This window comes from Maylandia zebra, linkage group LG11 (genome assembly GCF_041146795.1).
Source record: "Maylandia zebra isolate NMK-2024a linkage group LG11, Mzebra_GT3a, whole genome shotgun sequence".
Lineage (NCBI taxonomy): Eukaryota > Metazoa > Chordata > Actinopteri > Cichliformes > Cichlidae > Maylandia > Maylandia zebra.
Window position 1 is genome coordinate 18597963 of NC_135177.1, and position 16529 is coordinate 18614491.

Consider the following 16529-nt stretch of genomic DNA (forward strand, 5'->3'; position numbering starts at 1 on the left):
TTTCTATATAGTTTTGTCAGATGATTTTGTGTTCATTTAATACCTTTGTTTTGCAGGTGATGCTGCCAACACAAAATCGAAACGTCAAAGTGAGAAGCTACCGCTTAAAACGCCAGCAGTGAAGGCAGCTGCACCACCTGACCCGATAAAAGATGTAAAGTCTTCGGAGCAAATGCACGGCGTGTCCCTCGAAGCAAAACCAGCAAAAGATTGCAAGAAAGGTTCGAAAGGAAAAAGCACCCTGGATCGACAGCCCGCCAAGAGCAGAGCTTCATCAGCAGCACCGAGGATTACTATAAAGTTGGTGGCCAAAAAGAAAATCAAAACTGTAAAGGAGCCTCAGAAAAAATCTGCAAAGAAGTTGAAGATGAAAGGAGATCAGGATGAGCCTAAAACCAAGGACATTGAGGGTGACCAGATTTTAAGTGCTCATGTCAAATTAAAAGCTGAACCACAAGAGGATGAGCATGGCACAGAAGATAAAGGAGGGGGGACGGTACCTGTGAGAAGGCGTGGGAGATCTGCTTTAAAAACAACAGAGCCTGTATGCCAGACTAGCGCCAAAGTTGTGGTTAGTGACCAAAAATCAAAGGAGAAAGAATCTGTTGATCAACCTGATTCTGTAAAAGAGAGCGGGACTGTAGAGCCAAAATCACATGCAAAGAAATTAAAGCATAAGGAAACTGCTGCTGGCCAGGGTCCTGAAGTTAATCAACTAGTGACTCGTAGGAGCAATAGAGTCACAAACCCACTCTCTAAAAGAGCCACGGTGAGTGCACCTGCAGCGGAAAGTTTGAGTACAAGTGATGCTGTTGTAGCAGCGTCCAAGTCAGAAGCTTCGCGGACAGCAGAGGCCAAACCATTAGCGGGAAGTAACAGACGAAGGCAAAGCAGGAGGCTGAATAAAAACGATACAGTGCCAGAAAACCAAGGTCTGTCATTGTCAGAGACTGATAACTCAGCTGTGCAACCCAGTGACAGTTTGCCTTTGAAAAATGAGGACACGAGGGTCCCAAGCTTAAAGTTAATAAAGATCAGAAACCCTAAATACAATGCGCAGTCCGCGGGGAAGAATACGTCTCGAAAGAAAAAACGAAGAAAATTTATCTGGACTTTGACGTTAGTAAAGGGAGGAAGTCAGACGCCATGCGCTGAAAACACTTTCACAGTAACACCTAATGCTGTAAGTGAGGTTGATCAGCCCGCTCTTTGTGATACCAGTGTCAGTGAAAATTTAAAGGGAATTGATGATGAATCCAAACTTGATGACACAGTTCCACAGGAGAGTGAAAACACTGAGAAAAATGAGAGTAATCAGAAAGATTCCCAAAACAACGCCGAGGAGCCGTTGGAGGAAAAGACCTCTTTACAAGTTGAAGTTGCAGTGGAACACACGGCTGAAGCATCTCCACAAGAAATCACTAAAACGGACTGTGGGAAAGTTGTCCCCCCTCTTCAAATTAAAAAGGTCTCCTCTCCTGGCAAACATAAAAGTTCAAAGCCTTCTTTTTTAATTCAGCAGGTCAGCCCTGTGGCTGAAAAGATGTTGGAAAGAGAGGAGAAAGAGGATGTTTTAATAGATCAGAATGAAACTAATGAGGATAAATCAGCATGTCTGGATGTTGATGTCACACCAACAAGAAGGCTTAGGAGGAGAACATCAAGCCTTGATTCGTCACCAACAAAGTCTGTCAGTCAGAAGCCGGTGAACACTCCAAAACGAAAGCTTAGAGCAAGTGTACAGGATGAAGATGCCCCACAGGTTCATGTTGAAGATTCTTCTCAGGTTTCAACTGAAGATTCCAGTTCACAAGTTCTTCCCGAAAACCCTTGTCTTGATTTGACTGAGGAGCCATCGCAAACGACCTTTGTAAACTCCTCTGAAATTGTTGACAAGGATACCTCAAATATTGCTGAAGACCCCTCACAGTTGCCAGGTGACGCTTCCCCACCAAAGGTGGAGAATGAGGTAGAACCACAGATTAATGAGGCCGAACCACAGTTTAGTGAGGCCAAACCATTGCCTGTGCCTTCCAAGCCTAGAAGATGTAGGAATAACAAACTAGGGAAAAAGAAGTCTCTTCCCAGGAAGAAGGCTGTCGTTTCCACTGAAACTGCTGTCAACACAGAGCCTGTTACAGTTGACACTACTAACACGGAGCCTGTTCAAGAGGAAGACACTCAGCCTTTAGTAACAGAGGTAAGCCAGCCGGAAACAAAAGATTGCCCTCCGCCAGAGACCAAACAGGACCCTGTGTCAGTGGAGGAAGAGCAGATACAGCCATCAGTAAAGGAAGAAATGGACATTCAGTCAATTGAAAGTCAGCAATCTTTGTCACTGGAATGTCAAACGAGTGATCTAAATGCATCAATGGCATCTCAGAAAAAAGGAAAAAAGAAACGTAAAAACTTGATTGGTCAGCGCCAGAAACACAGACACAGGAGCAAAGATGGAAAATTTGCCCCACTCAAATTACCTGAAAGTGAACAAACTGAAGAGGGAGATGGTGACAGTTCTACCCCACTGGCAGCTAACGCACCATCCCCAAGCTTCAAACTTATTGGGGTACATAAAAAGTACAAAAAGAAGCAGTCAAGTCTTCAGTTTATTGGCTCTAAGAGACCAAAACCTAAAGTCATTTCCAAGCTGATAGATACAGGACTTGACAAAGATAGTTTGAAGCAGGAGGAAACAGACACATTAGTTGATGGGGGGCAGGCAGATGTTGCAGAGGCTCAGCGCAGTAAGTCAAAGTTCATAAAAAACATTAAGCACTTCATAATGCCTGTGGTAAGTGCCAGATCCTCTCGGGTGATCAAGACCCCGCAGAGGTTTATGGATGATGCAGGAATGTCTGTACTGCCTCGGAGAAACTCCCCAAAAAAGGGTTTACAACTGGGCTTGCAAATACGTCCAGGAAAGAGGCGAGATGATGGGGCAGACAGAGCAATATCTCCAATCCTGCCTATTGATGAGGAGGACATATTGAGTGAAGCTCAACTGGATGTCGATCTGTTTTCAGCTCAGGACCTCGATGAAAGTATTGATCTCGCCGATAGCCTGTTTTCTGAGAGAAAAAGTGTCAAAAATGATAAGAACAGGTCTCTTCTAAAGAACTCAAGTTTTAAGTCTCATCTTCCAGAAAAGGCAGGCAAGGAAGTGAATACACTGGACAAATCTCCAGAAAACAAAGGCGAGGATCTGTTTTCACTGACACCAGTTGATAAGCCTACAGAACTATCTACTGACCTCCTTGATGTTCAGAAAAAGAAAAGCTGCCCTAAGTTCACTAAGCAAACGACTCACCTCAAGATATATCAGAGGCTGAAGAAGCCACAACTGGGACTTAAAAGCAAAAACCCAACAGAGCCCGATGGTGCGAGCAAACCACTCCAGCCTCCTGTTGATTTAGCAGAAGGACTTGATGATGAAGCCATGAGCATTAGTCTTAGGCAACGGGATACAAGCTTAGAGAAAGACAAGTCCAAGCTTAAGATCGAAGACCTAGATACGCCTGGAGTAGTGAGAAAAGTTTCTGTCTGTGTTAGGACTACTAACCCAAAGTCACTCACATTGCAACATGGCCAAGTGGAAGATATAGCTGCAAAAGACACTGCCCAGCCTCACTCAGGTAACACCATACTAATGTTAAGCAACTTTCGATTCATCACTTACACAATCGTGCAAACAAGACTATACCATAGACCTGAAAATGGCTTGTATTGCTTCCACAGGAGAGTTGCAGTCAGTACAGAACTCAGGCAGATGTGGGGGCATTTCTCTTGGGTCTGTGGAGAAGGGAGTACCACAAAGAGCACGACTCACTGGTGCAAATAAAAGAATGTTCAATCTCCTCAGGAAAGCCAAGGTTCAGCTTATTAAAATTGACCAGCAGAAACAGCTTAAGTCGTCTGGGGTAAGGTCACCGTCACCACAAGCGTGTTTTCAATTCATTGTATACATTGACTGTTTTTTAGTAGCTTAACCTGGCTTAATAACATGTCATAGAGGAAGAACACATCATATAAAGACAGTTGTTTTGAGTGATACATTATGGATCAGTGTTTTTTTTTTTTTTTTTTATCTTTTCAAATTAACCTTGCAGCTGTTATCTGGCCCGGTTGGAGCCAGGTCTCAAGATATGACCTCTAAAAGACAAAGGAGGAAGCAGAGGGTGCAGCTTCATTCTGACGTTCCAGTCAAGACAGAACCGCCTCAAGTACAAGTAAGAAATCAATAGGCTCGAGGGGAGCGAGCATTGATCTCACTAAAAATCTTGTTTCTGTCTGTGGTTGTACCAAGCGGATAAAAAAACCCCTTTTGTTGAGCTGAAATTGAACAATAATATAAACAGGGAAGCTCATCCCGTGTAAACTAAAGCCTCATGACACTTTTATTTCCTTCCTCAGCCGCAAGTCATCTCCCCACTGTGCCAGGAGTTCCGTAGAGCAGGAGGTCCACGTATCAAGCACGTGTGCCGTGCTGCATCCGTGGTCCTCGGGCAGCCACGTGCCATGGTACCAGATGATATTCCCAGACTTAGTGCCTTGCCACTGCATGAAAGATCTGGCATTTCCCCATCAGCGGTCACTAAAGGTAGATATGACCAATGACATTACACTGCTTGTCTGAACAGTTCCTATAAACAAATTTGTTTCCTAACTCAAACATAAGTAACGCTATCTAACTTCCAGCAATCAGTTGTACAACTGATTAGTTTTTATTTGATATTCACTGTAACCAGACTTTCCTTGATCATTTATATATTTAGTGCCTCATCATTGCATCTTTACTATTTTTATCTATACCGCTGCTGTTTGATGTAGCTGAGAATGCATTTGGGAAAGAGAACAAGAGCTGCTGTTCAGATAATCGTGCATTATTTTCCCATTCTTATTGCATTTTTGTTCTTGCAGATGTTGGTTCTCCATCTGAATCTGACAGTCCTGGGCTGTCAGATCCAAAGGTCACCAAGGTCAAGAAACCATCAAATTTTGTAAAGCGGAAAGGACTTGGACCGTTTGGGTACCGATCTAGAAGGTGTGGCGTATGTAAAGGCTGCAACCACGAAGATGATTGTGGCAAGTGCATTAACTGCCTGGACAAACCCAAGTTTGGTGGTCCCAATACCAAGCGGCAGTGTTGTGTGTAAGTTATGTTTGGTAGTTTTTGTGGCACATAGGACAATGTGGTGAATTCTGATTTATTCTAAAAATTTGTATTTATTTTATTTTAATTACAAGGTATAAGAGATGTGACCAAATTGAGGAGAGGAAAGCACGCAGATTAAGTGGGAGAACGGCACCTAAAGGTAATTTTTCCCCTTCTGTGCACACTTCATGTTGTAGTAGTTCTTACATATCAGTGTCACCACTGTTTTCTTTTAGGTTCCTCTAAGCGAAGGCGATCCTCTCTCAGTGGGGGTCATTCAAGTAACGACGAAGGGAATGACTCACCGTCTGGTCTCCAGAGTGACGGCCACAGTCCATCATTGAGAAAGCAGCCGAAGCGTGTTGTTAAACCCCGTGTCTATTTTGACCTGGTGGATTACGACTCAGATCTAGATGATAAAGCTCTCTCGAGCTCTGCCTCACCAGCAAGGAGAAGAGGTGTCGGACCCCGTTTCAGTCAAGGTAAATTAATACTCAGCGACTGCTTGACACAGTCTAGTTGCTTGTTTTGTTTTTTAAGAATAGCAAGTAGCTGTGTAGTCATTTAAGTTTGGATATTGTGTACTATTATGATTACAAAGCCTGTAATAAAGTAAATTGTTTTTTCCATGATGTTCTCAAGACTTTGTGTCGCTGGAAGGATTCTTGGGAGACATATCAGATGATGAGGTCAGGCATCGAAAGTCCAGTTCTCACCGTGTGCCGTCAGCTCGACGTAAACCTGAGAAGGTGGGTAATTCTGGATTTAATTGGTGCTTAAACTGTACTTAACTTATATAATGGAAATTTGTGGCAATTGTATAGAAGTATATTGATGTTTGGCCAACAAGGACAAAAAAATGTCCAGCTCTGGCACGCTGTGCTTAACATCACACTCGTTACTGTTACTGATCAAACAAACCAGACGTTTCTGCACAAACTGTCTCAGGATTTTCTTACATTCCCTTTCTTTTGCTAATTTAATGCAGTGAATTTTAGCAATCAGCAGTTTAATTAACTATTATGCATGTCTGTAGGTTGCGGTGGTCTCTCAGGGTCTCCAGTCTCAGGGTCCTTTGGAGCAGACTCCTCCCAGTGTCCTGGCTGCATTGGCCCATGGATTTGAGCAGCGAACTGTCGAATCTTCTAAACCTACTCACAAAATCAGGGTTGATTTTAAGGTAGGGTTTTTTTGTTTGTTTTGTCTTTGTTTCATATATTCCTAAATTCCAGAGTTGTATTCCCTGTCGGAAAGTAATAACTAGAGTTATGTATTTGGAGACATACTTGGTTTCTTATTTGCCTTCCTCAAATATTATTTACTCCACAGAAGATGTACACACAGCTAACACCTGTAATAATTTAAAATGCATTTCATGTTTTCACGTTAGTATAATGTTTTGCCCAGCAGGGGTCGGTGTTAATCTAAGTTCCCACATGTGCAGCGTTCCATACATCATTCATTAGAGTTTTGTTCCTTCTGATCTGTCGAATTATTTTTTTTAATCTATGAATGAAAGTTTTACATGTGTGAAAATGCAAATTACAACTTGCATTAAATTTAATACACAAAGTTAATCCACAGTTCAATCAACAACATAGTGTAAATATCTATATGGGCATTGATTAATGGAAAGAGTAGGGTAATGGTAACTACTGTGAAAATCTTTAATTTTTTTTAATTTATTTATCTTTTTCAATTTTTGTCTCATTTTCAGGAGGACTGTGCTTTGGAGAATGTCTGGAATATGAGTGGATTAAGTATACTGACCTCTGCGCCTCCCATGCCACCCTATGTCTGCTTCCTTTGTGCCAGTAAAGGGCAACATGAGGTAACTGATAATTTCTACTCAATTTTAATTTAAATATTCAGTCTCCTGCTTACCACCTTGTATTTTCAACAAGTTTAGATAAACATTAAACACTACATGATTCAGATATCAAAGTGTCCTTTTTTGTTATTTACATGTTCTTTTTTTTTTTCTCTGACCCTCATTTTACAGATGCTGTATTGCCAAGTGTGCTGTGAACCTTTCCACAAATTTTGCCTTGAGCCAGCGGAGCGCCCCTCAGAGGAGAACAAAGAAAACTGGTGCTGCAGACGCTGCAAGTTTTGCCATGTGTGCGGAAGGAAAAACAGGCTCTCAAAGGTTAAAACATTTTATTTGTCTTGTTTAGCTTTCTTATTGGTATGTACTTAATCTGTTTGCTTCCATGTCTTCCTCAGCCTTTATTAGAGTGTGAACGATGCCAGAACTGCTATCATGCCTCCTGTTTGGGACCAAACTACCCAAAACAAAACAAGAAGAGGAAAGCCTGGGTAGGTTACTCAAAAAAACACAATTTTAGGGATATTTACTACAACCTGCCGATTTCTCATAGTAATATTTTGTGCAGGTGTGTATGACATGCACTAGGTGCAAAAGTTGTGGCGTCACACCAGGGAAGAGTTGGGACACTGAGTGGAACCATGACAAAGGACTATGTCCAGATTGTTCAAAACTCTATGACCAGGGTGAGGCGACAGTTTAACCTTAACAATACGTTTATCATTTGGTGAATTTTCAGCTTCTTTAACTTGTCTGAATGTCTCTTTTTTTAGGTAACTACTGTCCAATCTGCTTCAAGTGTTATGAGGACAATGACTATGATAGTCAAATGATGCAGTGTGGCACCTGCAACCATTGGGTTCATGCCAAGTGTGAGGATCTAACAGGTGATTTTTATTATTGACTCTGTAAACATTGATGGTATACAGTTTTGAAGCTTCTTAATACTGGAACAGCATTATCAAACTTAAATGTTATCTGCTACTGTCAGCTGAGCATGAATATTTTTCTTAGATTGCATTTGTGAATTTTGATTATGAGTGGATTTCTCTGCCTCCATCCAAAATATCTCTCCTGTAAAATAATTTCAGATGAGCTGTATGAGATCCTGTCCAGCCTGCCAGAGAGTGTAGTGTATTCATGTCGACCATGTAGTGTGACCCAACCCAGTGCCTGGAGAGAGCTTCTCTACATTGAGCTCAGGGCTGGGGTGGAGAAGGTGCTAGCATGCTTGCTTTCATCCACCCTCACCCAGCACCTTGTTACCTGCTCACAGGTAGGAGACTTTGCTTCTATTTTTATTAGTGATGCAATGATTGACTTGCCAGGGACTGGAATCGGATGATTTTCGGTGTTCTCAACACCAACCGGTGACCAGCCTGATATATGTGCCGTTATGAGCTGGTCCATTTCATGCATGCACAACATGCACAAGTACTCATGCACCCACTCACAGCCATATGTTAACATGTTGTGAGTAAAGTTTGGTAAAGTAACCTGCAAGGGAAAGCACTACGAAAACTTTTGCCGAAAACTTAATCAGATGCTTAACTCAAACTTATCCAGCTGAACATGGACATTTTTACAGAAGCTAACAAAAGAAAAGTGGTAAAGATAACTAAAGCTTAAAGAAGCCTTGGCATGAGCAAAAGATCAAAGCAGTTACAGGAAAACTTATGGAGACAAGTGAAAAAGAAAAAAGAATCAATGTCCTGTTATCTGTTGAAGTTCTACACATACTGGAAAATGATGCAAGTCCCTGACTCGTTTTTGTTTGTTTTTTTGTTATATGAATATGCTGCACTTGCTTTTGTTTGCTAAAGGTAAGGTGAAATATGTCAGTTAAAGGTGGGTGCACAGAAACACGTTTTCATGTATGTGTTCCTCTTTACAGCAGTAGAGCACTTTATTTTCAGTTGTTAAAGTGAGAGAAGTTCCTGTAACTTACTGCATATTGGGATAAATTGTGAAGTTTAATAAGTTGTTTTTTTTTTATTATGAACATAAAATACATGATTCTTGTTTGTATATGCTGTCAATTGTAGTTCTTAGAAAAAAAATCATAACCAGGAAAAATCGGTATAGGCTGGTCACACATTGCAGTCGGTTCATCTCTAATTTTTATGACTCAAATGTTGGTTTTTATGCTACATATCATTGAATATAGCTAACAAAATATTTCCGTTTACTGTATTATTATTATTTTATTTTAGTAAACCACTCAAATTGCATGATGTTTAATTTTCTTCGACTTCTGTTGTAGTGTGAAAGATCGGTCGACCCTGACAGTGGCATAGAAGGAAAGCCAGCCTGTGACCTCCGAGCTGTAGGAAAGAAGTTTGACAAAGGCCTTTATACTACACTGGTGAGTACACGGCCCCTTATTTAATGTCACATAATCAGCTCAAGTAGATTAACTGGTATAAAACATTGTGCTTCCATTTAAACATTAGGTCTGTACCATCATAGTAAAAATGATGATCATGATCGTTCAGTTTTTATTGCAAATTGTAAACCGAACATTGCTTTCACATTTTCATATATGTACGAAAATATAAGTGAAAGTTAAATCGGTCTTCTTTATTCTCCTTATGTTTTTCACTCCTTTCTTTATACCTGTATGATGTATGCAAATAAAACAGTGCAAGTTTTGCCACTTTTGATAAAGAATTGCTCGAGCTCGACCTGTGTTTGTCTAATATGTTGACCATTTTCATGAAGCCTTCGTTGACGGACGTGGGTTACTGACCTGGTAGCCTGGCTGCCCCTGGGTGGGTCTGGGACGGGCGTGGGGTTCTGGGGGTGCTCCATCTCTGGGCTGGGCCCCTGGCTGGGCCTTGGGGGCTTGGGTCCTGGTTGGTGTGTTGCCGGGGTTGTGGGTGTATGGGGGCCCAGCCCTGGCGCAGGGTGCCGCCAGTGCATCGAGCCACCTGGGGGGCTCTTCAACTGTTCGGGGAGGCTGTTACATCTTGCAGGGGGTCTCCTCTCTTCAGGAACTCACTCTGCAGGAGAGGGAGATACAGGAGAGGAAGATCTCAGCCTGGGTGTCTATTGTCTTGTGTAATCTGGAAGATGAGTGGATGGTGGGGTGGGTGCCGGTTTCTCTGTGGTGGGGTCGGGTGGGCTGTCCCGGTCTCTTTGGGGCCAGGCGGCGCTGCCGAACTGGGCCCCGGTCCTAATGGGCCTGGGCCCCCTTTCCCTGGCAGGTTGCAGAGTATGGGGGTGCCTACTGGGGTCAGCGGGGGAGCTGGCCCCAGGGAGGGGTCATTTGCCCCTCCCTTCTTTGCCTCCCCATCTCCAGCTGCCTCCCTCTTCCCGCTCCACCACAATCACCCAAACGTGCAGGGCCTTGCTACCCCCATCCCCCGTCCCCTTCTGGCTGCCTGTGCCTCAATTTTATCTCACAACTTAGACATTCACATTACTCACACCCATTACACATACATATAGGATCTTGGGGGTGGGCACGATACACGGAATCCAAATTACCATCAGGGTGTGCACCTCACCCCTGGCGTCGTTGCCCACCTCTCAATTTTAAATACACGTAGACATTGAGGGCTAGCAGGAGGGGCTATGTGCTTACCTGCTGCTCTCTGGCAGGTAGCTCCATGCCCTCCTGGGTTTTAAATGCACCTTAGAACACACATGCATCAACACTACATTATGAGCGGGCGGAGGGAGGTTCGGAGTCTTCACACACGCCCGTTCTCTGCAGCCTGCTGGAGCGGGGGGGGGGGGGGGGCTAGGAGGAGGAGTTGGCCGTCCGACTGGGGTCTGGAATGTGGGGCCTCCCTGCTGCTGCCGAGTCGGGGCGGTCTGCTTCTCTCCACCCCAGGGAAAAGGGTAACACCTGGGTCTGGGTGCAGTTTCCCCCTCCAGGGGCAAGGGTACCTTGACCTGGGGTATAGAGTACGCTTGGGAAGTGTGATCGTGTGTACAGTGTCTCTTTGTGTCTGTCTCCACGTTGGGTGAGTGTTGAGTAAGTGCATATGAGAGCAGAGGGTGGGAATGGATGTCTGTATCTGTGTGTGCCTGTTTGTCTGTGTCTATATGTCAGGTTGGGTATCAGACGCCACCTCTCTGGGGACATCTCAGGCCCTCCAAGGTATGGAGGCTTATCTCCCCCTACCACCACTTTCCCTGCCAGTGGCAGACGCCCTCAGACATCGGTGCGTTGGTGGGTCTTTGTGTCCGGGGGTGGGCGTCCAGGTACACACCGGCTCACTCCTTGGTGGCTGCTTGTTGGGGTCTGGAGCCTGGGGCTCGCTCGGGCCCCTTCAGGGGTGGGGTGCCCTCGGCCTCTCGGCCTGGGGCTCGGTCACTCTGGCACAGCTGGCTGAGCTCACGGGCACGTCACTGCAACCCCCCCTGGCTTCTGCTCCGCAGGGCTCTCCTCAGCTCTTTCTGGGACAGTGGCGCGGCTGCCCCTCTGTTGGTCTTCCTTGGTCTCTTGTGTTTTGAGGGCCTCTGGATGTCTGGAGTTTTGATCTCATGCCCTGCTTCATGCCCTTGAGGACGGGGCTGTGGCTCCCCCACACCCTCTAGCAGATCATTACATGAAGGAACCTTTTAATACAAGCGCGTTCATGCTGACAGTTGTACACACGGGTGCTCACACACACACAAACGACACACGCTGTGCGCTGTCGATCTTGCGTGCTGCACAATAATGTTTAATATTTAGTATTTACTGTTATATTCCCATATATCATCGTGATGTTGTTTATTATGTTGCTCTTTTTTTTTCTTCTGCTTGTTTTCTTTTTTCTTTCTCAACATGTGATCCAGGTGATTGATATATGTATTTTTTTTCTGCTTATTTTGTTGGTTTTTGTTTTTTGCCCTTTATCCCCGTCCCTCTTCCCCGCTGTTTTTCTTTCCCTCTTTCTTTCTCCCCTTCCTTTACCCCAGTCAAATCTGTCCCGTATTTAGCAAGTAAAAATAAAATAAAATAAACAATAAAAGGTGAATCAAATAGACCATTACGGCAAGGCTGGGATGGTCAATTTGGTAAAGTAAATCTGTTGGGCATCTTTCTTCGCCTTTAGACAATAATTCTGATGGCAAAAGAGCCAAACGGGACAGGCAAAAAAAAAAAAAAAGAAACGCTTCATTTGCTTTTGCATTTTAATTAGCAAAACATGCATTTTAAATATTGCTCAATTTAATTGTGTAATGCCAAAATTGTCGTCTAGATTCAAATTCAATGAATGTACAGCCCTATTATGTGATATAGAATGGTACAGTGGTCCCTCACTATAACGCAGTTCACCTTTCGGTCTCGCTGTTTGGCAGATTTTTTTGGTGCAATTTTGCATGCTTTTTTTTTGTGTTTGTTTGTTTTTTACAGCGCATTGTGTTCTGCGTTCTGATTGGCTGTAGACTATTGTCAATCAATATCGTGCCGTGTGTCATCCTGTAATGTCGATGAAACGTTTTGCACCATCAAAGGAAACCGCAGGTGCCTTTGGTTTTATTCTGTAATACTGGACTTTTTTTTCTACAAAGGATTGAACTTTGAGGGTGTTTAAACAAGAGAGATAAGTGTAAAATGTTCAAGCCTGTCAGAGAAAAGTGTATAAAGTGTGTAGTCACGGCATTTAAAGCCATAAAACATCTATAATAATTGTAAAACATAAAGTTGACTACTTTGTGGATTTCACATATCGGTTATGGTTATTTTTAGAACGCAACTACCGCGATAAACGAGGGACTACTGTAGTTACATTCTTTTGTTGGAAATGCAGCTGCCCTATCAGCACAAGATTGAACATCTCAAGGACACCAAAATATTTTTTCTTTCTTTTTTTTAATAGAAAATGTTCCATGAGGATGTGGTCCAGGTGGTGCGAAAGAGGCTAGAGCAAGAAGAAGATCTTCCAGAGGAGCGGAGACCTACTGCCTTGGCACGATCCTACTACTTAAAGGTGCTGTATGGCTGAAAACACAAAGTCTCCTGAAGTTATGCATGATTGGCTTTAAGCATGATTTATCTTTTTGTTTGTTTGTTTTCAGTTTTATAACATTTATAATTATTGAGTGATTTTTCTCTTTTAGCTGCTCGAGGAGGTATTTAATTGGTTCAACAGCCAAGACCCAAAGGTGTGGGACCCTTGTACCAAAGACTTGCCAGTGTGAGTATTACATTTTTAACATTTTATAAGTTTAAGAAATACTCCATTAAAGTTATGTACCTAGATAGTGTTGAAGTACACCGATTTCACTGATTATTTTAATGGTAGTGATCAGGCGGAGACTCTTACTTCCAAAATCAGACATCTTTTTATTTGCGCTTTACAATAAAATACAGATGCATCCGGAGACCTAGCCTACTTCCGCTACGTCTAGCGAGGTCTGGCTCACAACTGGAAATCAACACAATCTTATGGGTTCGGTGTCCCGCCCATTGTACCGTCCCCTTGAGCTGTCCTGCCTCCGGTCTTCCCCACCTCAGCACTACAAACAAAATCCTAAATTTACATGTAGCTCTCTAATCTTCGCTACCTACAGTGAAAATATAAAAACACGAGTCCATAATCACATTTCCCTCAAGCACCCCTTTTCACAATAGATACAACAGAAATGAGCACATCTGTGTAAAGCATCACTATAACTAACTATAAAATTAGCTAAAGTCATGTCTCCTTACAGTAAAATACAAAACAAAAAACAAACAGTTTAGATTTACTATATTAGAAGTACAGACTTCACTGTTGATTAGATATTATTAATCCCTCGGATGGGTTCCTCCGGGAAATTCAGTTTCTGGTAGCACTGCACCAACAGAAGTTGCAGAATATGAGCAGAAATATACCATATATATTTATATATAAATACAGAGACCTATATAAATACAGAGTATATAATAGGGATAAATAGGAATAGGAATACCAGGGAATTGCACATTTCAACTATTGTGAATAGGAATGTAGGAATATCCTACAACCACTGAGGGTTTTTTTTAACCAAAACTGAAATCTTTGATTTTTTTTTTTAATCAATATGTCCACCTTTCTTTGATGGCATACTTTGTCAGCATCTTCACTGCTAGTGTTGCACAGCAGAAAGACAATCTGTCTTTGGTCAGAAAATATGTCTCTACTCGGGCGGTGCTCTTGGCTAGAGATGGTGCATTTTTCTTTCTTTCTTCATAAAATGATCCAAACGTCTTCTGTTAGATTCATGTCAAGTGATTGGATCATAGTCTTTCAGTTCTTTTACATGTATGTCCAACCCTGTGAAATGTCTGGTGTTCATTTAATAACTGTCTGGAAATCACAGCTCTGCTAAATTTGTTTCAATGACAATAGGTTTTCTAACTTCATCGCTAGAGTATTTGCTTTAGTTTCTAATTTTGAGGCTTTATTATTAGTTTAAGCCTGCAGTTATTGAGATACAAGACATTATATAGAACTGTAAATATTTTAAGTGTTAAATATTTTTATCAAGTAGGTAAATTTATGTGGGTTTCTTCACTTCTGATGCATGCTGTATAATGAAAAGGGAAAGCACCATTCTGTTTTTGTGCTGCTTCAATTTTTGAACTTCTGAACTCTCTCTTCAGGGGGATGTTGTCCCAGGCTGTTCATCCTCCTACAACAGAGCATGTTTATGCTCAGTGGCAGGAGAGAGAGGATCTTTCATCTAGAACTCCACTGGGACTCCTGCAGGAAGACAATGGACAAAGCTTGGATATAAAGGAAGAAGAGGCTCTTTCTCCAATGTCTAGGGAATCTTCAAGCCTGAACCATTTTAAAAGCAGCAGACTCAAATTCAAAGGTGACGGATTTAGTTTATGAGAAAATGTTCTTTTTTTTTCTGTTTTTTCTCTTCCACTAAATATTTACTTTTGTGTGTTTACTTAGGAAAAAGAGGTCGGCTTTCAAAAGCTGATCTAGACACTGGATGGTCTAAAGATGATGAGAGACAGTGCTCTTTGTGTCAAAAATATGGAGACCTCAAATCGAATGTAAATAATTCCCAAAACATTAAAATTGAGTGGTTCACAGAAGAATGCAAACACAATTCACTTATTTTTGTAAATTCTCCATTCTCTTTGATTAATTTCATGTTGGATTGTGTTGTTTCCTTTCTCAGGAAGCAGGCAGGTTACTGTATTTGGGCCAGAATGAATGGGCTCATGTCAACTGCTGCCTGTGGTCTGCAGAAGTTTTTGAAGAGGACAATGGCTCTCTGCTGCATGTACACAGCGCTGTCACAAGGGGACGTTTGATGGTTAGTTGTTATCACCCTGATAAACTGAAAATTGCTTAAAATCTGTAGAGTTGAACCAGATCAGTCTTTTTATTGTAATTACGTTAACCCAAACTTTATTCTTCACTCTTCACTGTCATTAACCCCAATCGTCTTCAGCGATGTGAACGTTGCAATCAGTCGGGTGCCACTGTGGGCTGCTGTCTGACATCTTGTCAAAGCAACTACCACTTCATGTGCGCCCGCTCCCGTCAGTGTGTCTTCCAGGATGATAAAAAGGTCTACTGCTATAAACACCGACATCTCATCAGTGGCAGGGTAAATTCTCCTCTCCCACCTCGCCTCTTTCAGGATTTAAACAAGTTTGAAGTACATTTTAAAAAAAAGAAAAAAGAATATTTTTATTTAAACCCTAATTTTAGTTATGTACCTTTGTTTTACAGATGATAACTGGTCAGGAATTTGAAGTAAACCGCAGAGTGTATGTTGATTTTGAGGGGATCAGTCTCCGCAGAAAGTTCTTGACTGGGTTGGAGCCAGACCTTATCAACGTGATGATCGGTAAGCTGTTTTGTTTTAGTTGGTTGCTTGTTTGGGCCCTTAAAGGTGTTCATTAGAATCTGCTTTTGTTAAACTCAGAATTGGTCTCCACATTGTTACGGCACAGGTTCCCTACAGATTGAAAATCTAGGTGTGCTGACAGAACTTTCAGCGAACAAAGGAAAATTGTTTCCTGTTGGTTTTCAGTGAGTTGTATATTCTGCTTTTAACATTAATTATACTTGATAACACTTGATTATATAAAGAAATTATATTTGCAACATTGAATGAATTTCCCTCTTCCATAATAAGGTGTTCTCGGTGGTATTGGAGTACGGTTAACCCATTGCGGCGGTGCAAATACACATGTACAGTCCGAGAGGTCCGGCCAATTGTCCCAGAGAAGCCAGTTGAGGAGATGCCGAACCAGGGAGATAATCACACCATTGCTCACAGCCCCCGTCCAATACCTGGTGTGTTGATTTGTTTGTTTGTTTTGGGGGTTTTCTTTACTTCTGAAAACTAGATTGCCTTAACAAGTGATTCGCTGTATTCATAAATCATTTCTATCACTCTTCAGTATCAAAAACTCAAGACACTTATATATCAGAGTGCCACCCCACAATGGAGGAAACCTCGATTCCAGGTATCCACCCAAAGTCAGATCACGGTGCAAGGCCAAAGATTCCCCAACCCAGGAGACCAGCTGGAGGAATGTCAAGACCTCTGCCTTCCCCAGGTATGATAGAAATTGTAACCTGTTCTTATTTAGAAACATAATAAATAAGCCAT

General features: G+C 42.3%; 1 protein-coding gene across 2 annotated transcripts in view; it reads left to right on the top strand.

Moving 5' to 3' along the window:
- Positions 1–16529, top strand: part of kmt2bb (lysine (K)-specific methyltransferase 2Bb) — a 29136-nt gene that overhangs the window by 1934 nt on the left and 10673 nt on the right. For both annotated transcript variants that reach the window (XM_004541558.4, XM_004541559.4), the window contains exons 3-28: positions 57–3632; positions 3736–3917; positions 4107–4226; positions 4411–4597; positions 4918–5149; positions 5245–5312; positions 5389–5634; positions 5795–5901; positions 6189–6332; positions 6870–6983; positions 7155–7301; positions 7379–7471; positions 7549–7666; positions 7754–7867; positions 8072–8256; positions 9244–9345; positions 12800–12910; positions 13041–13117; positions 14548–14762; positions 14849–14952; positions 15081–15218; positions 15357–15515; positions 15641–15758; positions 15865–15943; positions 16050–16210; positions 16318–16476. In XM_004541558.4, coding sequence (XP_004541615.2) covers positions 57–3632; positions 3736–3917; positions 4107–4226; positions 4411–4597; positions 4918–5149; positions 5245–5312; positions 5389–5634; positions 5795–5901; positions 6189–6332; positions 6870–6983; positions 7155–7301; positions 7379–7471; positions 7549–7666; positions 7754–7867; positions 8072–8256; positions 9244–9345; positions 12800–12910; positions 13041–13117; positions 14548–14762; positions 14849–14952; positions 15081–15218; positions 15357–15515; positions 15641–15758; positions 15865–15943; positions 16050–16210; positions 16318–16476 — 7056 coding nt within the window. The remainder of the gene's footprint in view (positions 1–56; positions 3633–3735; positions 3918–4106; positions 4227–4410; positions 4598–4917; positions 5150–5244; positions 5313–5388; positions 5635–5794; positions 5902–6188; positions 6333–6869; positions 6984–7154; positions 7302–7378; positions 7472–7548; positions 7667–7753; positions 7868–8071; positions 8257–9243; positions 9346–12799; positions 12911–13040; positions 13118–14547; positions 14763–14848; positions 14953–15080; positions 15219–15356; positions 15516–15640; positions 15759–15864; positions 15944–16049; positions 16211–16317; positions 16477–16529) is intronic.